Source organism: Fusarium verticillioides, chromosome 4 (genome assembly GCF_000149555.1).
Source record: "Fusarium verticillioides 7600 chromosome 4, whole genome shotgun sequence".
NCBI lineage: Eukaryota > Fungi > Ascomycota > Sordariomycetes > Hypocreales > Nectriaceae > Fusarium > Fusarium verticillioides.
The window spans coordinates 3,669,086-3,689,489 of record NC_031678.1 but is presented as its reverse complement, the minus strand read 5'-3'; the positions used below and the strand labels follow the sequence as shown (position 1 = coordinate 3,689,489).

Sequence of the window (20,404 nt, the reverse complement as noted above, 5' to 3'; positions counted from 1 at the left end):
AGCTTCTTCTGAGTCCTCCGTCTCGCGACCCTGTCATGTGTCAGGTTCGTGATGTTGGCATGAGCTGGGGTCCTCAATTCTATCGTTGCCCCTGACTAAGAGCAGCTTGTTCACTTCAGGGCAGAGTTTCTTCCAGATCTTCCATTTTATCGCCCTCCCGTGATCTAATGATTTCATTATCATCCCCGCAACGTTGCTTCTCCTGGGCTACCAATGTACATGTCCTGTCCCAAAATCTGTTGCTGTCCTTTCGACAGAGCCAATTGACTGTGGCCACTGACCAATCTAGTCTTCTTTACCTACATAGCTATTGTGACAGGCGTCGATATGGTAGGTCTCAGGCACACCGGCAGGGCCATTGTATACGCATGACTCCCTGTCAATAGCATCAAACCAGTCGTGAGGCGCACAGCTCAAGCCCCAATCCGAGAAGCGTATCTTCCAATGGTAGTGGACAACAATACAGCTCTTGTCGTATTTGCAGTGACCACATGCTATCTCTTCACGGCCTAGAAGAGTCAGGTTATGCACCCGTGAGCGATTCAGGAAACCCCAACCACCGCGGAGCCTGATAAGGTCTACTTCTGAAGGCAATACCTCCAAGCGATCAAATTCGGATATTGCGTGCCATTCAGGTGGTGTATTGGGGCCACGTTGCGGCAACAGCAAGTATCCTCCTTTCTGTCTGATCTTTCGGAGTAAGTCATTTAGCTGATGTCGGTTTAGATAGCCACTTGGGTGGAGGATAGATCGATCACTGCCCGAATGCCCTCGCCATAGGACATGTTGCATCAACCCACTGCCTCCAGGTTTTGTGGCAAATATGCTTGGTGTCTGATCGGTGTAGTCGGAGTTGTCGCTACATGGTGTTTTGTGATAGGGATGATTGCAGCTCGTCACGAATACCAACCCATCAGGCACTCCGTTTGGCAGAAGAAGCTTTATATCGGCTCTGGTGAGGTTTTTGTGCTCGCAAATTCGGATATATCGGTACGTGAAGACAGTACGTGATAGCTATGATTTGCTCTGTATCTCCTGATATAAAGGTTGAGTGGGAGTGGGAAGGAGTCGAGAACATGAGAAAGAAAGGTCGAAGGAAAAGGACAAGGTGTCAGCATCTTGATTAGAGTCTGGACGCAATATCAGGCTTTTGTGGCTAAACTCGGTTTGTATAGGTGGCAGGGCTTCAATCTCAAACCTTAAGTTAGGATTTTAGGCTCTGTTTCCCTGAGAATTTACAGGGTTCACACAAACAGCATGAAAATTTATTACAAACTCATTCGCCATTATACACGTGTGTCACAGTTTACCAAGCCTAGTCATGTCATGTTTGGGTATCCAAAGTCTCTTTAGGTACTAAAATAGCTCTATAGGCTGGACCCATGCATCAACATCGCTTGCTAGTCATGCCAATCATCACCAAATATCCATTACATCAACTCAGAGTATTATCAAACAGTTAAGGCTTCTTGGTTCCCTCGATCTCAGGTTCAGCAGTGTTAGTGTTGACGGGAGTGACAGCCTCAATACCCTGAAGCTTATCAGTAGCCCTGTCAGGTCCGACAATCTCGAACACTGTTCCACAGTTAGTAAGGGCCTGTCACTGGATATTGGAGATAACTTACAGTCAACAGGAGTGGAGGTGAACTTGCGAGCGTTGACTTTCTTCTGGAAGAGATAGTCAAGATCGGCAAAGCTACGGTTCATGGTCTCAGGCAGGAAGAAGAAGATCCAAACAGCCCAGATGAAGCAGAGACCGAAGTAGAACATTCCAGTCTTGGCTCCCCAGTTCCAAGCGTCACTGCTGGAGTTGAGCATACGGGGGTTGAGCTGCTGAACAATGATCTGACCACAGACGTAGACAGCACGGCCAATGACGATGGTCTGAGCGCGAACACGGTTGGAAGCAGTCTCGGCAACGACGACGTAGGTGGTAGGGCCAAGAGAGACCTTGAAGATACACTGGACGACGACGAGGAAGGCAGCTGTGACGATGGCGACACTGTCAACCTTGGGAACGAAGCCGAGAATACCAATGATCAACATGCAGGCACCGATACCAGAAGAACCATAGAAGTAAAAGGTTCGGCGTCCGATTCTACCCATAAGGCAGATGGCGACAGCAGTGGCGATGATGTTGACGGACTGAATAATCATGTTGTAGTTGAAAGCCATGGTGTTGCTCATACCAATAGACTTGAGCATGATAGCGGCGAAACTGGTGATGGATTGACCGTTGAGAATCTGGATGACCCAAGCCATGCAGACAATACCAGTTCGGCGAAGGTTAGTTCCTCGGAAACAGTCCTTAAAGCTAGCAGCCTCAGCCTCAACCTTCTCCATCTCGTTGGTATGCTTCATGAGAGCGAGAGTCTGAGCCATAGACTCATCAGTGTAGTGACCCTTGCGAGCAAGACGACGAAGAGCATGCTCAGCAGCCTCGAGCTTACCGCGACGGACGAGATACCAGGGAGACTCGGGGGCGAAGAAAGCAACGGTGATCAGAGGAGGAATCCACATCCACTGAAGACCGTAGGGGACTCGCCATCCAGCGTCGCCCTTGAGGTCGAGAGAGCCACGGAGGACGCCAGTGGCGAGGAAACTTCCGGCTCCCCAGCACATGGAAACCCAGGCGGTGAGGTAGCCACGGAGGGCGGCGGGGCAGATCTCGGCGGCGTAGGCGGTGGTGAGGGTCTGGAAGATACCCCAGGGGATACCGCAGAGGAGGTTACCGAGAAGGAGCATTTCGACATTGACGGCGAAGAAGAGGACGAAGATGGTGCAGGCCATGAGGGACATGGCGAACTAGTGAGATTAGCAGGGATCAATGAGACGCGGTGAGAGATGATATACCATGTAAACACGTCGAGAACCGAATCGTGATTGCAAGTAACCATTGATCAAGAGACCGATGATAGAACCACAGTTGTTTCCAGCACCAATAGCACCCTGCCACTTTGTAGAGATATGCTGCTTGCCATTGGCGTCAGGCCAACCGAAACGCGCGAGATAAGCAGGATGGGCGAAGAAGTTGTTGATAAGGCCAACATCCATACCCTCCATGACCAAAGCAACACTCAGAAGCATACTGAACGTCACAGCAGGCCAGTATCGCGAGAACAGCTCCTTCTTGGGGAGGAGACACTCTGCATCACTGGCAGCCACGGCGGCCTCGATGAGCTCGACCTGTGAGTTGTAGCCGGAGAACTCAGTGTGGTGCACGGGAGCTTTCTGCCCGTCTTCCACGTGGGAAGTTTCATTCGGAGGCGCCATTGCTTCGAGTCTGTCAAAGGGAAGAATGAAGAAGGAAAGAGATGCAGATCTGGGGAAGGATAGACAATGGGGAGGGAGGAGGAGCAGGATAAATATAAAGAAAGACTCCGCATTTCGTTCTATGGACACCAGTCCGGTGATCAGGCAGGGATATCTCGGTGGTACTTCCCCACGGGGCACTGGTTCAATCAGTTGTATCTTCCCCGCATTGGCAGCGAAAACTGGTTCAACGACTTCGCTGCTTCGGTGTCGATAACCCGAGGTGACGCGCCATTCCTGATCCAGGATCGAATGCCCTGGTTCCTTGGCAATTCGACGGAGGGAAATCCGAGTGAGAGCACTGAAATGGCAAGGCTTTATGGGGTCGATTAAGGTTAAGCTGTTATTAACGTTATGGTGTTCCCATGGGGGTTATCCACGCGGACTCGGGATCCATTTCTGGGGTACGAGATGAGAGGTTTGACAGGTTGAGATGGGTATTTGTTCCGCCAAAAGCATTGCATCTCTGTTCCATGGAAATCAAATTGATGCTTGTTACTCTCAGCGATGAAGAAACTGTGCTGTCTCCTCACTGATGATGCCTTGCATGCTGCATCTCAACAACCCCCCCATTCCCTGGCAATGACTCCTCTGGTCGCTGGCTAAAAGGCCTCGGTTAACCTCCTCCATGCGACGGCGCGGCAAATGCCGTGTCATATCCCATTGGCCGACTCTCCGTGTCTGACTCTCTTGGCCCGCGAGTCTAGACCAGGTTGAGCTCTCAGCTCCCTCGACTGAGTCATGAGACACCATCTCGACTAAAACAATGGAGAAAATTCGCTGTCAAAGCCGAAAAACGGTCGATGCTTTTTTTTTTTTCTTTATCTCCGCATGACTTGATACGACGCACCGATAGAAAGGTTCGCCGAAGTGCTCTCACCTCAAAGACTCAGAGAGCAGCAGGACAAGGATGGCGCGTTAACCAATGGCAGAGCCTTGATGCCCCCATTCGACGTTGCCCTTTCTGTCGTCAAGGTTGTGTCACTCAGTCACTGAAGATGTGCTTCCCCACAGCGGTCAACCCCAAAGTTTGCCCCCGATTTTTCCTGCACAAGCTTATTTTAAACGAGGCCCAAGCACATAAAATTGAGTCTAGCTTGGCTTATGCAAGCCACGAACAGTATCGTACACCTTTCTCCTCACGCTTTCCTCAGCAAGTTTTTGTCAATGCCGATACGAATGCCGTTATCAGTGACATTGCAGGTTTTCATCGTGATATTGAATCTCGTGAGGATAAATGATTGTCCAAGGATAATACCAAAACTCGCCTGATGTTGCCCAGATTATTACGCCCTGAAACTGTCTCGAATGCAACCCTGGCTGATCCTCGGCATCTCGGTCGAGTTCCAAGCGCTCTCCAACCGTTTGGGCCAAGTCCGCGCCGCCTTTTGATGACATATTGGGGTTGGAGCCCCCAAAGTGTCTCTCGCCTAACCTTTCCGTCGTTGCATCTGGCATCGCCAAGCAGTCAAACCGAAACTCTATGCTGAATCCGAGGGTTTGGGCCGCGCCTGTGCGTTGACAACGATGTTTATCTCAATCAGTACGCGTACGTGATGCTTTTGGACGGTGACTGTGGTGATGGAAGCCAAGATAGGCTTTGGGGTTCCTGGATCTTGCCCCCGCACTTGGCAGATTGAGATCTTGAGATTTGGGAATCACTAGAGATTGCTCGCTTCAGATAGGACCGAGAGACATGAGAGTAGAGACTCCGGCTCGAACATCAATTAATTGAATACCGGTATCTTGACTCGAAAGCTGTACAACAGCGAAGCGTGCCAAACTGTTAGGCGGCACGCTATTGGGCATGCGCTACCGCCCAAAGACGATGCTCGGAGCCGATAGACTAATTTTAAACTCTTTAAGGTTGGCCTGGCGAATGCATGGTTTTAACATGGGCCAAAGTCAGATAGGTCCTGGTGTTATACGGTATCCAAAGGCCATTTTATCAATACAAGCCTTCAAGGCGAGCATCATGCAGGTTTGAGCCTCAAACGATCTTGACAGCTCGGAGTAGCTGCACGATACCGTGGACCAGGCTATGATTATGGAGAAACGTCGCATTGAACCATCAAGGGCTCCCTGTCCACTCTTTGGGACGTCTGACAGTTGCTGAAATACATAGCTACCGTAATAGCGAGCCTAAATAAGTAGATCAAATCCCAACGTTCAGGGTAGGTAGCACAAATTGCCACTTGTTCAAACGTAGTGTCTGCTCTTATTCAATCGCCTTTGTGTTCAACAAGAACACTAAAAGCATCTTTCAGTATTTGTTTATTCAGTAGGCGGCCTGTTACCCGTAATTCCGGAGATCATCAAGTCTGCCCACTTTCCCAACGCTCGGCACCCCATACCCGACAGATCAACAAGCAGATCTTTGACGACTACGCCAAAATCTGTGGAGTTGATCCTTCGCGCAGGCAACTAACACTTCACGATCTCTTGGCACCTAGTAGGACCGAAAGGGTTGATCACTTCCTCTGCACTGCAACGCTTGATGTGGCACAGGCTTCCCCGGAATTCGTGCCACATGCTTCGCTGTCAATTACCCCAGGATTGCGAGTGAGATCTCCAGATTGGGCGGGGATGTCTCCATGCGACCCAATAGTGGGACATGCCCCTGCGGCGCAGTTGGATGAGAACCAACATGTCAAGTGAAAACTTGGCGGGGAATGCGGCACAGCTATCTCGAACCTGTTGACGAAACGGACCAAGAATGGGTAAGCAGTTGGGTTGATGAACTGGATTCGCGGGCCAGAGTTTTTTTATTACTATCTGTATTTTGTGGTAAGTTGCTGGCAGATTTCACTCTTCAACTGGTAGATCTTGATTCACATGATGCCTATTTTGGCGCTACAGACCATTTTGACATGCATCGCCCAGCATTCTTCCTACCAAGTAGCACAGCAATAGTTGACTTTTCAACACTTGCTCCCACCATAACAACCCTTGATGATATTTTCGACTCTGTCACAGCCTGATTTTAAATTCGCATGATATTGAACCCTTTGTTGGCCTAGTTGAGCGGAGTAGTGGTGGTTGCTTGGTTATTGCATATTGAGTAAGCAAGTAAATCCAGGACTACTTCTTACTGACCGGCACGCCACGGCTCTGCTATGGCATTCATGGAGCTGGGACTAGACCCCGTTACTAGAAACTTAATCGTGAACATCCCGTTCCACTTGAGCCGATTTGATATACCTGCTGGTCGCATAAGGCCATGTCCCGAATAGCCAAAGTAGGAGTCCAATTGGGATGTGGGCGAACTGTTGCCGTCTCTTGATCAAACTTCGAATTCTCCAACTCCGGGCGTATTCAGAGAAGTACACCATCACAGGACTGTGTTCAGTTGCATGCCTTTCACCACTAGCATCAGACTCATTGTGCCCTCACTCATCACCTGTGTTCGCAGCCTAAACTAAAGCTTAACCTTTGAGCAGCAGTCAACTACATAGTCGCCTGAGAGTGGAGTCGACAAGCCCGAAAAATCATGCTAAAGGTTTTTACCACCAGCTATGTGCTCTGAAAGCCACTCAGGGAGCGCAGCGCGAGGCTTAATATTGTAGTCCAGCCGCTTGGTTGTTGTTGTTGGAGGCACCCACGTATTGCGCCGGAGGCTTATTACCTGTGATTCCATGAGGCTCCTGTTCTTGAGAGAAGGTGAGTAAGCGTAAGCTAAGCACCTAACCGTAGTGGCAATTATTATACGAGCGGAGATAGGTATATGGATCTTCTGCGGCTGCACGAGGCTAATGATTCACTATCTCGCGGGAGAAAGCTGAACCAGCCTTTTTGAGCCAACCGGCGAGCCCCAAGTATGTCTTACTGTTTACAAGTTGGTTCTTGCCATTCAATTTAGTGCAGTGCTGCAGTCTTGTGACTCACTCCAGCTTTCTAACAAGTATCATCACACCTACTTACTACATCAATATCAACGTCAACATCATGGCTGTCAGACTAGCTAAAGCTTCTGATCTTGCCGCCACCTGGCGCATTGCCTTCCGCAGCTTCAGCCTATCTCCATGGAACGCATTCTACCGCCCTTTTGCCTCCGCATACCCCCAAGAGGCTCTAGGCGACCAAAGCAAGCTTTTCACCGTCGTCGAAATCCAGACTGAGGCCCAGGACGCCAAGCAGGTGGTGGTCTTTGCCATTTGGAACTATGCGTAGCAACAAGAGCGAAAGAGCGACACTGTAGCTATGGAACTCGCCGATGAGAAAGGTTCTTAGCCCCAAGCTCTAGCCAACCAGGAACATTCGCTGACTGAACCAGACCGTAGTGTTGATCCTCATCGAGCCAGCATCCTCTTCAGCGCCACAGAAAGCGCAGTTCAAAGGTGAGGCCTCTCACACCACTGTCGCGACATCAACGAAGCGAAGCCAGCTGACACTTCCTACCATGGGTATCTGGGTGGTCACGTGGAGCTCTACAGCATGGCAATCGAACCCGACCACTTCCACAAAGGCTACGGGACTCTGCTTTGTCTCCGCGGCATGTGAATCGCCCGAGAAGACAAGGTTGCTGTTGGCGTCATTGCAGCAAAGCTCGGAATGAAACTCTACGAGTATCTTGGGCTTGCTTGTATTGCTAAAGTCTCTCTCACAGATGACCGTACTGGCGAAAATGCCAATGTTGACTTCTGGGTGCAAGAATGGAACGTGAAGGATAACTAAATCGTCAAGGTGGAAGATCAGTGAGCTGCAGCTTGTGGTTAAATATTCGAGCCTGTCAATAAATATCACAAACCTCACAGCTACCTCAATACCCATATTGTAACTTGGACTGGAAAATTCGAAGTCCTGTGCAATCAAATCGCTGCTCGTGTAATGTCCTATTGGTAAGTTGGGTGCCCTCGCTTCAAATGAGCCGTGCTCTGTCCGGTTAATACAACAGGCAACACTCAACTATATTTTCACACAGTTTAAGGATGTATTGATGCACTAGTATTATCTACTGATACTTTACAACATAGATCTATTAGAGCTCGTCATCCCGCTCAGCACCCCAAGCCATCATAAAAACGTCTTTTCTGTGCTCTGGCTACGCTCTGGCTAATGCAGCAGCCATTCAGGATAGGGGACTAAATAAAAAGGGCCATAGGTGTTACTTCCATTTTTATTGATCTTTTCACGTCTGAAAATCACACATCATTGCCCATGAGTTGCAGAAGGCTTAGTTTTCATTTGCCACACTTCCCTAGTCTCCATCCACCTTTCTTGTCAGAAGGCCCGAGTTACCTGGTTTATATCGTTTCAGCCGGCCCCAAAATGGTCGATTCCTCCACCAGCGTTGCTTCCTATCGACAATGACTGGCGGGGCGATAACGATGAGTCCCTCTAGATGCCTTCTCCGGTATTCCCATATCTCTTGTCGGTTTCCCTCTGCAATGAATGCCTGGACCTGTTGGTCTAAGGGAAGAGCATTGATCGCGTCCCGAATCTGATCGCGTCGAACACGTTCCTTTTTTATTCCTTCGGGGCTGAAAGACTCTCTTGAGTTCACTGTATAAAGTGTTAGCATTCTATCCTCAAGCTCAGGATCTATTATAGTCATACGGTCGGTGATTGCAGAGTCCTCTAGCGTCTCCAGTGCGGGGCTGTAGTGGCTGATAAGCCGAATGTTGTAAAGGTCGCCAGAGTCTTGTCCATGCACGAAGCTTGTATCGACCATATCTCCTTCAAATTTCGAGAACACATCATGTTCCATGATGAAATGAATGCTGAATACAATGTCTACTTTGAGGTTGTCAAGCACGTAGAAATCACAGGGAATTGTATCCCTTGAGCTACGAAACTTCCAACTCGCACGGTGAACAATACCAGCAGTCGTATCCAGAGAACCATCAGCATACTCTATCTCACGCCTGTGCTCCAAGTTGGTGTTAACTTCCAGGGAGTTTCGAATTGCAAAGTCTCTCGAAACCAGCATCACGTCACAGCCCGTGTCGGCCAGAGCGGATGAAGGAATGCCATCAAAGCTTCCTCGAAAGCAACATGTGTCGTTCTCGATAAGATTGAACCTGAAACGAGTGGTAAGATTTCTCAGTGACTTGGTGATTCTATGGGCGTATTTAGTCAGAGTACCCGTGATTTTCAGGAAGGATTGGCACAGGACGAGGTCGTGAGCGCATATAGGGAGGATACAACAGTTGAGTAAGTGAAGCTCTGTTTCTCCGCAGAAAGTAAAAGGGATATTCACCGTACCGCACGACTTGATTGTTGCCCCAGACGGTAGCCGAACTTTCTCTTTAGCAAGGTCAGTGGGCAACAGTCCAAGTGAATCGACAAGTTGCTGGGAAACGAAGTTACGTTTCGCGCCAGTATCCGGCAAGGCATCGATCGGATATCTGATTCGATATCTATCTGGCCCTACCAATGCTTTCACTTAGTAGTCTGTCGATCCATTGGAATAGTTCTGATTCAGTTGCCCTAAGCCAAAGTTATTATACCCCCAGGTGTGGAATATTGAATGGGTAAACGGACTGCAGAATGCCTTTACGGCTTCCTCTCTGTCTCTCCAACCGCTGTTTATGGGCCACGATGCAGCTAGAGCCGTTGTCGCCTGCTGGACCCTACTCAAAGCGTTGCGCCTTATATCAAAAGTCAGAAGCCAATAGATTACGAGTCACGATGCAATGACATACAGTGATAAGAGCGAGTAAGCCCGAGGAGAGCGGGACCCTCGCGCAAAGAAGTCATCTGACAAAGGATCTCCCCATCACTATTGCTTGCAGAATATATCTGGAGTGGCTCCCTAGAGCGGGTAATTCCAAATTGTGGCCAAAAGCTTCCCTCAAGTAGAGATTCGGTGTCCATTGAGGGCGAGCTCTTTAGAGAAGCAAACGATGCATCTTCTTCCTTGTATGATTATGGCGGGTGATAGAGTAAAGAAGAAACAAACAGTCTTGTTGGAGGATTCCCATGCGCTGATGTAGTACGTTCTTTGGATAGAAGAGGAGAATACAGAATTTCGATTGTAACTAAGAAGGGAACGACTTATGGTACTTCAAGTGCTGCAGGTCAGAGCGATAGTGGCTGTACCTAAGCTGCACTGTTGTCAGGCTTCTTGCCGGGCTGATTCGTCTTGGACCAATCACATTCTTTGCAGAGACGGTGCTTAATGTTTTATGATTATAAATTGCAATTTGACACGTCATTGGAGGGTAGTCAGCGTTGGTCTGCAAGCCCAACTCCGAAAAATAACAGAGGGGCCTGTTTCGTGAATTTCTTTTGTGTCTTGCTGATGACTTGAGGCTTGCTCATCTCCGTGTATTCCGTGTTTATGAGCTTCACGCGGATGCGAAACATTTTCGATACTGAGATGAATGCAGGTCAGGCTCCAACTCGACCCTCGCTAGGATTCTCATCTCTCTCCTCTTGGATCGTTTCAGACCGAGATCAAGAACTGTTAATTTTCCGAAAATTCAGAGAAATAAGTGCTCGAAACCTTCTTTATTTGCAATGTGAATTATTAAGTATAGAAAGCAAACTGAAAGTTTGGGATAGGCACGTTGAAGTGAGTAACGACACAGTCTTAGAGCAAGCTGCAGAAACCTGGGAAATGATGATCGAGCAGGCCAAGGCGGGCATACCAGAGGCAAATGAGATGCTGGAGTTAGTAAATCAGCTCCGCGTCAAGATTAAAGAATATCGTATGTAAAATAGACCATACCTTATGCTTCTGCTTACACTTCTATAGATGAAGCGTTAGATTTACAGAGCAAGATATCTCAGCTCAGCAGTCCTGATGAAAGGGCACTCCAAGTGGCTCGAAATGAACTGCACGGAGGGCCTTTGCGACGAGATGGTCAAAAGCCGAACCCCATACTGGGCGGGAGAGGGAAGGATTACCTTGATGAAGCAGAGGACCTCGTTTCCCTCAAGACTCCAGCGGCTGTCGATCCATTATCAAAACTATTCCGGGCCTACTGGCCAGGCCGAGTGCGTTTCACAGATTTAATCACTCCCCAATGTTCCGAGATCATTGACTGATGCGAAGATTTCTGAAACAGGAGGAACTATCTCGAGATGGCCGACGTCGAATTAGCCGTTTTGACGAACGATCAATCACAATAGCCGTTGCTGTTGTCAACATTTTACTCGCTATGGTCTTGTTAGTCGGTTCGATAAGCAGTCTCTACTACGTCAAGTCCGCACCAGCGATTCTTGGCACGATATGCGGCTTTACAATACTGTTCGCGTTGAGCGTGGGCTTGATCACAAATGCAAAACGGGCAGAGATATTTGGAGGAAGCGCAGCGTAAGTATTATCCCATCTTCACCTGGAGAGTTTATTAATGCATATGGAATTAGTTATGCGGCTGTTTTGGTGGTTTTCGTTGGCAATAGTGATCAATCGGGCTGTAGATGTAGCTAAATATTAAGCAACATCAAAGGCATCTTTTTATTTTTTTTTTTTTATTTTTTTATTTTTTTTTGTTGGGCGAAACTCAGATCTCCTGATATTCCAAAGAGTGGTCAGAGTTTTATGACATGTACTGCCAAGTCTGGTGTTGTTAACCACGAGTGGCTTGTTGCGGCATGTTTGCGGCACGTTTCTCCGCCCGCGGCTCTATGCTTAGCCTAGGTTACAAAATGAGGTCATATTTATCAGCAAGACTGCTACGCCCTACTGACTACATATCAACCAATGACTTCTTAAACCCCTCCGAGCGCAACTAACGAGAAATAAAAATTCTCACCTGAAAATAAATCACCATTTCAACATGTCAGACGGTTTTGCAAAGCTTCCTTCGGGCGCTCAGGTCCAGCCAACGCTTTACAAAGTCTCCATTGCGGACGACAAGGTCGATGAGCTTAAGCAGCTTGTGATGCTGGGAAGAGTCGGACCGCCGACCTATGAATCTACACAGAAAGAACATAATTATGGAGTTAGTCATCAGTGGTTGACTGATGCGAAAGCTGCTTGGATTGACTTTGACTGGTATGTCTATCCTCTTCTGAACTACAGTGCGGACGGAGGCTAACCTTCGGAAAGGCGCGCTGCGGAAAAGCACATTAATTCCTTCAACCATTGGACTGTACCCATCAAAGATGAGAAGGGTGATTTTACAATCCACTTCACGGGTCTTTTCTCCTCTAAGCCTGATGCTGTCCCCGTGGTAATGCTCCATGGTTGGCCGGGTAGCTTTCTAGAGTTTCTCAAGATCCTCTCCATTCTCAAGGAGCGCTACACCCCCGAGACGCTCCCCTACCACGTCATTGTGCCATCTCTTCCCGGCTATGCTTTCTCAGATAAGCCGCCATTGGACAAGGACTTTGGCATCAGAGACGTTTCCCGCATTGTGAACACCTTGATGGTTCAGTTGGGTTTTGGGGGCGGCTATATCGCTCAGGGAGGCGATATCGGAAGCAGGATTTCTCGTGTACTCGCAGCTACTTACGATGAGTGCAAAGGCAAGTGATCAAGATGCGAATCGTCCGTAGATTAAAGAAAACAACTGACAAGCTTGTCTACAGCGGCTCATCTCAACTTCTGCCTCATGGCGGAGCCGGCAACTGCACAGGGCGAAGTCTCAGAGGCAGAAAAGAGAGGCCTCGAGCGTGCAAAGGACTTTGACAAGCTAGGTACCGCCTACGCTCTGATGCACGCCACAAGACCAAGCACAATCGGCCTCATCCTCTCATCATCGCCTCTCGCGCTTCTAGCCTGGGTCGGCGAGAAATTCCTGAGCTGGAGTGACGAAGATCCTCCCCTAGAGGAAATTCTCACCTCGGTTTCACTTTACTGGCTAACAGACAGCTTCCCTACTTCGATCTTTCCATACCGTCAACGCTTTGACCCAGATTACCCCGGCTCACACGATCACCCGAAGTGGAAGATCAGCAAGCCATTAGGTTACAGCTGGTTTCCATTTGAGCTTGCTCCTGTTCCTGTAAGCTGGGTGAAGACGACGGGCAATCTCGTATTTTGGAGGGATCATGAGCGGGGTGGACATTTTGCTGCGCTGGAGAGACCGGAGGATTTGTTGAAGGACTTTGGGGAGTTTGTGGAGCAGATCTCCAAGGATGGGTCTTTGAAGATCCAGTGACCAATTTGTAAATAGCGTCGCTGTATCTTCGCTCCAAGGTGGAATGAATGATTACGGATCCAATTCAGGGATGCCAATGCTCATGTTTCTTCGTCCTGACCATAGACATGTGAATGATTGACTTGCGATGCGACTTGATCTCACATGACGGTGCACGTGACGCCTGGCTAGTTTTCGATCGTGTGGAATTCATGATCTGGCGCTATGGAATTGGCCAGCGCTCACCAAGAAGACCTTCGCTAACTACGGCGATTCCTTGTGCTATCTTTTACGGCTTGATTTGCGCAACAAGCCAGGGCTATCAAATGCCAGCAACGAAGCCCAACGGTGGAACTGAGGACGCGTCCACTTTGCCCTTGGCGTTACAAAACGCGCCATGCCACCACCATCGAGCTGCTCTACTCGACGCGTCCGACACAATGAACACAGCGCTGCCGCTACAATTGAGAACTCGACCGTCATTTGACACGGCGCGTCGCTGCTCCGCTTGTCCCGAACCAAGTCTTTGACCCAACGTGTCCCCCCCGCCCCCCGAAGCCGCCAGATCGATGGCCCGTTAATTGCCCTTCGTTGCCTTACGATACCGAGCGAGCCCATGACAGCCTGAGCCCCGAAACCGATCGAGAGAACATGGAGCGAGGAGTGGTCGGAGACTGTCGCGGTTGTCGTGGAAGGGGCCTGTGCTGTGTCTCCAATCAGCGCCACTACCTTTCGTCGATGCTCTGCTTCCGAGTACCATTGTCACAATGCGAATGAGTCGTCCGCGATTCACCGTGCGTCTTATCGACCAGTGTTTGCCCGACTCCCCGGCTCTCATCATCGCAGAACAGAACGAGCGCTCACAAACGCGCGAGGCATATCTTCTTACCCGACACGTACTACTCCAGTCGATCGCGCGACCTATCCCTTGCCTCGGAGCAGTTCATCGTCAAAGCCAGGCCGCCAATCCCTCACCCGTTTGTGATGTCGCTCTGAAGCAGTGCATGCACCGCGACCTCGTCCGCGTGAAACCGCTGTAGATACATGCAAATCGCTGGGCATTCCACCCTCGCTCGAAGCTCGACCCACCATATACTCCGTCCTGCCTTGCGATACCATATATATAACAACAACAATGCGACGGGGTCTCTCGCAAGGAGCAGTTCCTTGAAGGGTCCTTCAATCCTGTGCGTGAAGAGCTGCGTCTGCCCTGTTGTGACTTGGCTGTCCGGTAGATAAAGGATGCGCGAAACAGCATGCGCAGCGTAGAAATAAGGGTTATGTGGCGTAGATGTCTGGTTCAATTGGCAAACAACAGCCAAGGCCTCTGGTATACCGTCTATCCCGGCCTCTGGTAAATGCGCTTGCATCTGCGCGATCGTAACAGCCATGACGCGAAACAGGCTATCATTTCGTAGAGGGTCCACCATATTCCACAGGGACATCTTTCCACTAATCATAGACACCCAATCGAGGTCGTCGTCACCAGTTTTTAGAGGCCAAGAGTCTTCCGGTCTGTATGCATCTGGCGACGAGAACGTTAGGACAGCTAGAGCAGCTGCTGTGCCCCATATCGGGTCCTTGTCGTTGGTCTTGACAGGTTCACGTAGCTTCTTGTTGAAGAGGGCTGTACTTTGTGACCAGTGATAGCATTCTTCTAGACTCCGGGGAGAGCTTGATGGGGTGTTTAAATAGCGATCGTATGTAAGTGCCACTGCTAGAGAAGCGTGCATCAAGCAAGGGTTCTATACCAATTAGCTTTGTTGAACTTGGAGACATTAGGGGTGTCGCTCGTACAGTGAATGCAAGTTTGAACAATCTCCGATTGACGTCGATCATGTTCCCATCATCCGGCGTCAAGAGACTTCTCGCATAGTATCTCGTCACAAAATCTTGGCATTTTGCATTGAGCTGATAGATGGTATACTCATCAGATGTCCATACAGCGCTCGCGACGGGTCTTTGAGGCGATGGCTTACAACGAACCACGGCTCTCACGGCGTCGGGAGTAATTGGAAGAAGGTCGGGTATGTTCACTCCAAAATTACACAAGACCCCAAATGAGCTGCATTTTTTACAGCGCGGTTTGCCCTCATCGCACTGACAAACGTTAGTTGAAGCACGAATGAGTTGAGGGGAGACTCGCCTTGAGTTTTCTCAGCTTGCAATTACGACAGCCATATCTTGACCGTCGCGCCGGTTTCTTTGGGCGCATTTGTTCCACACAAGTCGTAGACATTTTCACGACGCTTTAATAATCACCACAAGTCGTGGGATGTTGTCATCTTTGAGAGAAATCGAGATCAAGCTGACAGGATCTGAGGGTACGATCTATTTTCGCAATGCGCTAACCTCACCTTAGTTGGAGTCATCTTGCACGCTAGCTGATTTGCGGATACACAGCGATTTGATTGGCGGGTTGATATTCCAGGAACTCTGGGTATTATCGCGAAGAGATCGATATGATTTGAGGAAAGCCTCATGCAATTACTGTGATTTAAGTATAAAGAAGACACGTTCTTCGGTTATTTTAAACCCTTTCATCTACTGTTGCCCATCAGAAACCCTTTATCGAGAGAGAAAATGCCTACTCATCTCGCCGCTATCTGCCCAGGCAAAGGCCAACCCTTCCAAGTCCAAGCACGATCCACTCCAAATCCAGGACCAGATGAACTTCTCATGGCAGTCAAGTCCGTCGCTCTCAATCCAGCAGATGTCATCATGCGCGATCAAGGACTTTTCATCGCAGGATATCCCGCTGTTATTGGCTTCGATATGTCCGGCTTGGTACTACAAGTCGGCGAAAATGTTCCAGCTGGCGATGATGGCTTCCAGCCCGGCACTCGTGTTGCTGCATACTCTGCCTCTGCTTGGAGAGGCTGCGCTCCCGATTACGGTCCTTTCCAAGAAAAATGTCTTGTCCCGTGGCAACATGCTGTGCGTCTGCCAGATCAGGAGATGTCGTGGAACCATGCTGCGACACTGCCTGTGTCTGTGCAAGTACCTCTTAGCGCATGGGATATGATGCGTATTCCAAGATCCTATGATGAACTATCTTCTCAAGATCTCAATCAGGCCGAGAAGAAAGAAGCGCTTCTTATCTGGGGTTCATCATCCAGCATCGGCACCATGGGCGTACAAACAGCTCATCTGATGTGCCAAGATCCCAAGTCGCCCTTTGCAGCTGTGTATGCTACTGCTGGGCCAGCGAACCACGATTATATACACTCACTCGGCGCCAATCGTGTATTTGACTACAAGAATCCAAACGTTGTCGATTCAATTGTCGCCGCTGCAAAAGAGGATGGGCTCGTCATCCGACATTGTTTCCTCGCGACTGGAAACCTTTCTTGTTGTCAGGCTGTGCTCAAAGAATTTATTGATGCTGACTCTATTGAGAGGAAGATAGCTGCCAAAATTGGGTCGGCTCCTTGGATTCCAGCAGATGCTGAGAACATTTATGGAGTTGAGGTCGTTTTCGTGATGCCATCGGCGGTTGAAGAGGAAAGACTGGAGCAGTTCAAGTACTGGATTGGTCATTATTTGAGTAAGAACTTGTCTAATGGTAATATTAGACCAAGTCCTGAGCCTAGAGTTGTAGGGAGAGGTTTGGAGTTCATCAACAGTGCTTTGGATGAGATGTCTGAAGGCGTCAGTTGTACAAAGTTAGTGGTGGAAATTGGGGAATGAGATGACATCCTGGGGAGCCTTAACGGGCAGTCGTAAAATTACTATATGACTGGGACTGATAATTGAAAAGATTCTAAACAGAAAGACACGTCTAGAACACACCATGGAAAGCTTTGCGCTGTGTTGGGATCATCTGCATTATCTGTCTCTATCATTCTGACACTACAGGGTAGTTAAAACGAATGGTGTTGTTATTCTTATTTGTGAAGAGGTTCAATGGCGACAACCCCAGCAGCCTTCAATTGCGTTCGGAACTTCCCGTATTCAAAAACCTTATTTCATGGCGCTTGACTCTCATTAACGATATTTTCGCATAGTTCCGTAGATAAAAGCGGCTCACCTGGTGATACTACGGCTCCGATCCTCAGTAATTACCCAAAACGGACATTTCTACCTGTGCCCACTCAGCGCCAATTACCAAACAGAAAAACCCCTGTACAACTCACATTACCGTGTTGTCACTCTCCAAAGCGAATATCACCTTGAATCATACCACGCGATCGGGTGAAAGGGTGGGTCAATTGGTTCCGTAGTCTCGATCGCTCGCTTCCTGACACGACATCACCATGTATCCCATTGACCAATCAAGACGCCTTCTCATCAACCAGGTCACGTTGCCCAACATCGATGATGAAATGGCACTCGCTCGACACCCTCTTTGCTCAATAAACATAAGCATAATACGCCATGAAAAATAGAGTTAAAAATCTCCGCCAAGCTAAGCTCACACATCAATGGCGAGACAAGTTCCCCTTCACGAGCTAGATGAATCAATGATGTCTTGCCAAAGTCAGGGGGATGCAAAATTCTCGGTCTTGTCCGACTAGTCTAAACCTACAGGAGTAAAGATCATCCTCCCTCCTTTCGCCCCGGTCTGGAGTAGAAAATCCGGGGTGAGTTTGTTCTTATCGGACCGACACGACAAAAAAAACCTCCACGACCTCATGACCCCGTTTCCCCATACAAATTCCTCTTGGAATTCCATGGTCTGACGAGAAATCGAAGATCATGTCGGTCCGACATAGAAGATCTCGAGAGATTTGAAGCCATCACGAGGCTCAGCTCTTGGCGATGATGAGCTCAGTCTCGCGTTGAGAGGTATGTCGGGCCGATATGTTTCTTGGCTAGACTGGTCTGGGGGGTCCGGGGTGACAACCCAAGCCAATACTCCAGAACCTGGAGAGAACGGGCTGTTTGTGGAGATTTAGCATAAGAATCCCCGGATTCCCCAACTTCTCTTCTGCTTTCCTCCCAGCATCAGCTTCACTTCACTTCCTCCTCTCCATACAAGGGATCCCTCTTCATAATATCTCTTGCCTTGGACGACAATGTCTTCAACAAAGGATCTCGCTCAGGTTGAGCACGTCGATCCCGACAAGATGGCCTTTGAGGAAGTTGAGCGCCCTGCTGCGCGCGAGGCCAATGATCGCGAACACACCCTCACTATCCGCGATGCCCTCCGCCTATACCCCAAAGCCATCGCCTTCTCCCTCCTTTTCTCAACGGCCATCATCATGGAAGGTTATGATCTTAGTTTGTTGGGTAGCTTTTACGGTTATGATGCGTAAGTTGCAGTTAGCCTGGTATCGACACCGTCGACCATGAAACTGACAACCCCCCCAGATTCAAGCAGAAATTCGGTAACGAAGTCGACTCGAACGGAAACCCTATTGTCTCGGCCGATTGGCAGACTTATATCCAAGTTGGTGGCATGTGTGGTCAGATCATCGGTCTTTACATCAACGGTTGGGTCTCTGATGCTTTTGGTTACAAGAAGACCATGTTGGCGAGTCAGGTTCTCATGATTGGACTCATCTTCTTCCCCTTCTTTGCACCAAACCTTGAGGTCCTCTTGGCTGGAAACATCCTCCTTGGTCTGCCATGGGGTATTTTCCAGACTCTCACTCTCGCCTACGCTTCTGATGTTGCGCCCGTTGTGCTGCGACCGTATCTTACTGCCTACGTCAACCTTTGCTGGGTCATCGGTCAGCTCATCGGTGCAGGTGTTCTTCGAGGGTTCAGCACCATGGGTGGTGATTGGTCTTACAGAATCCCTTTTGCTCTTCAGTGGGCTTGGCCTCCTTTCATCATGCTCGGTACCCTGTTCGCTCCCGAGTCTCCTTGGTGGCTTGTGCGAAAGGAGCGATATGAAGATGCTAAGCGATCTATTCTCTCGCTCACCACCCAGTGCGACATTCCTTTCGATGCTGATGCTCAGGTTGAGCTTCTCAAGGCTACCAACCAGATGGAGATTGAGAACTCTGCTGGAACCAATTACTGGCACTGCTTCATGCGCAGCGATCTTCGACGAACTGAAGTCGCTTCCATCAGCTACACTGCCCAGGCTCTCTGCGGTAGCTCTCTCATGGGCTACGCTGTTCAGTTCTACCTCGAAGCTGGTCTCTCCTCTGAGCGAGCTCTTGACTTTAACGTCATTCAGTACTGTGTCGGTGCTGTAGGTGTTGTTCTATCCTGGTTCCTCATGACTCGCTTCGGTCGTCGCCATATCTATATCTGTGGCATGGCCTCTCTTTTCTTCATCCTCATCGCCGTCGGAGCCCTCGGTTTCGCCAAGAAGACCGAGCAAACTGGCTGGGCCATCGGTAGCTTGCTCGTCGTATACACCTTTGTCTACGACATGACCATCGGTCCCATCGCTTATACCATCGTCGCCGAGATCTCCTCCACCCGTCTCAAGGCCAAGACTATCGTGCTGGCCCGTAACTTTAGCAACATCGCCGGTCTCGTCACCAACACCCTCATGCCCCGCATGCTCGGTCGCAACTCGTGGAACTGGGGTGCCAAGACTGGTCTCTTCTGGGCTGGATGGTGTCTGTTGATTTTCATCTGGGCCTTCTTCCGCCTTCCTGAGCCCAAGGGCCGAACATATGGTGAACTCGATCTTCTCTTCGAGCACAATGTTCCTGCGCGCAAGTTTGCTAGCACCAAGGTTGATCAGTTCCCTACACATGGATCAACAGAGAAGGTCCAGGAGGAGTAAAAAGTTGAAAGAGTTCTTTTGGTTAGGAAAAGAGCCTGGAGAGGTTGAAAGGAGTCACTATTTGTATTTCATAGCAATTTAGCGCAATGACTGATATCTATTGATACTGCACATTATCTTTACTTCCCTCGCGACTGTGTTTCAGCTCAGGATCTTTATCCAAAACAATAAGAGTCTTAGTCTAAGACTTAGGCTAGTTTAGTGTTCTTTAGTGGTGTTTTAGACTAACTTAGCTCAAGGGTTTAAACCATTCACTGCTGTAGTTGTCAAGCTTTGCGCACCGGGTTTGACGCGACGCGGAAGACGCGTAACTTAGATTTTGCAGGGCATCTGTCTTAGTCAGCAGGCGTGCCGTGATCTAATTTCTGTC

The 20,404-nt window shown here is 49.2% G+C and overlaps 9 protein-coding genes across 10 annotated transcripts; 5 read left to right on the top strand and 4 right to left on the bottom strand.

The window, feature by feature from the left end:
• Positions 1–285: 285 nt before the first annotated feature.
• FVEG_17223 (hypothetical protein) lies at positions 286–1,287 on the bottom strand (the record flags this gene model as incomplete). Its single annotated transcript, XM_018906482.1, has 2 exons — positions 286–859; positions 1,277–1,287. The coding sequence occupies 2 exons, from the start codon at positions 1,285–1,287 to the stop codon at positions 286–288; spliced, it is 585 nt and encodes a 194-aa protein (XP_018760206.1).
• Positions 1,288–1,459: 172 nt separating this feature from the next.
• Positions 1,460–3,273, bottom strand: FVEG_12321 (hypothetical protein; the record flags this gene model as incomplete). Its single annotated transcript, XM_018901672.1, has 3 exons — positions 1,460–1,575; positions 1,626–2,805; positions 2,854–3,273. The coding sequence occupies 3 exons, from the start codon at positions 3,271–3,273 to the stop codon at positions 1,460–1,462; spliced, it is 1,716 nt and encodes a 571-aa protein (XP_018760205.1).
• A 3,984-nt stretch (positions 3,274–7,257) lies between these two features.
• On the top strand, positions 7,258–7,986 carry FVEG_17222 (hypothetical protein; the record flags this gene model as incomplete). Its single annotated transcript, XM_018906481.1, has 3 exons — positions 7,258–7,449; positions 7,586–7,808; positions 7,919–7,986. 3 exons carry the CDS (start codon positions 7,258–7,260, stop codon positions 7,984–7,986), a joined length of 483 nt encoding a protein of 160 aa, XP_018760204.1.
• A 523-nt stretch (positions 7,987–8,509) lies between these two features.
• On the bottom strand, positions 8,510–9,241 carry FVEG_17221 (hypothetical protein; the record flags this gene model as incomplete). The annotated part of the gene is made up of 2 exons (XM_018906480.1): positions 8,510–8,814; positions 8,869–9,241. 2 exons carry the CDS (start codon positions 9,239–9,241, stop codon positions 8,510–8,512), a joined length of 678 nt encoding a protein of 225 aa, XP_018760203.1.
• A 1,632-nt stretch (positions 9,242–10,873) lies between these two features.
• FVEG_17220 (hypothetical protein) lies at positions 10,874–11,576 on the top strand (the record flags this gene model as incomplete). Its single annotated transcript, XM_018906479.1, has 3 exons — positions 10,874–10,964; positions 11,012–11,253; positions 11,325–11,576. The coding sequence occupies 3 exons, from the start codon at positions 10,874–10,876 to the stop codon at positions 11,574–11,576; spliced, it is 585 nt and encodes a 194-aa protein (XP_018760202.1).
• A 357-nt stretch (positions 11,577–11,933) lies between these two features.
• On the top strand, positions 11,934–15,152 carry FVEG_12319 (hypothetical protein). Its single transcript, XM_018901671.1, has 3 exons — positions 11,934–12,256; positions 12,311–12,729; positions 12,793–15,152. Exons 1-3 carry the CDS (start codon positions 12,039–12,041, stop codon positions 13,362–13,364), a joined length of 1,209 nt encoding a protein of 402 aa, XP_018760201.1. The 5' UTR covers positions 11,934–12,038; the 3' UTR covers positions 13,365–15,152.
• FVEG_12318 (hypothetical protein) lies at positions 12,622–15,666 on the bottom strand. 2 transcript variants are annotated; one of them, XM_018901670.1, is made up of 4 exons: positions 15,490–15,666; positions 15,141–15,443; positions 14,101–15,088; positions 12,622–14,047 (listed from the first exon to the last, which is right to left on the bottom strand). In XM_018901670.1, the coding sequence occupies exons 1-3, from the start codon at positions 15,580–15,582 to the stop codon at positions 14,315–14,317; spliced, it is 1,170 nt and encodes a 389-aa protein (XP_018760200.1). In that variant the 5' UTR covers positions 15,583–15,666; the 3' UTR covers positions 12,622–14,047; positions 14,101–14,314. The 2 variants fall into 2 exon arrangements, with proteins under 2 accessions (XP_018760200.1, XP_018760199.1); XM_018901669.1 differs by having other exon boundaries at positions 12,622–15,088.
• FVEG_12317 (hypothetical protein) lies at positions 15,658–17,151 on the top strand. Its single transcript, XM_018901668.1, has one exon. The coding sequence runs from the start codon at positions 15,927–15,929 to the stop codon at positions 17,031–17,033; it is 1,107 nt and encodes a 368-aa protein (XP_018760198.1). The 5' UTR covers positions 15,658–15,926; the 3' UTR covers positions 17,034–17,151.
• Positions 17,152–18,030: 879 nt separating this feature from the next.
• FVEG_12316 (MFS transporter, SP family, general alpha glucoside:H+ symporter) lies at positions 18,031–20,180 on the top strand. The gene is made up of 2 exons (XM_018901667.1): positions 18,031–18,597; positions 18,657–20,180. Exons 1-2 carry the CDS (start codon positions 18,362–18,364, stop codon positions 20,032–20,034), a joined length of 1,614 nt encoding a protein of 537 aa, XP_018760197.1. The 5' UTR covers positions 18,031–18,361; the 3' UTR covers positions 20,035–20,180.
• The last annotated feature ends 224 nt before the right edge of the window (positions 20,181–20,404 follow it).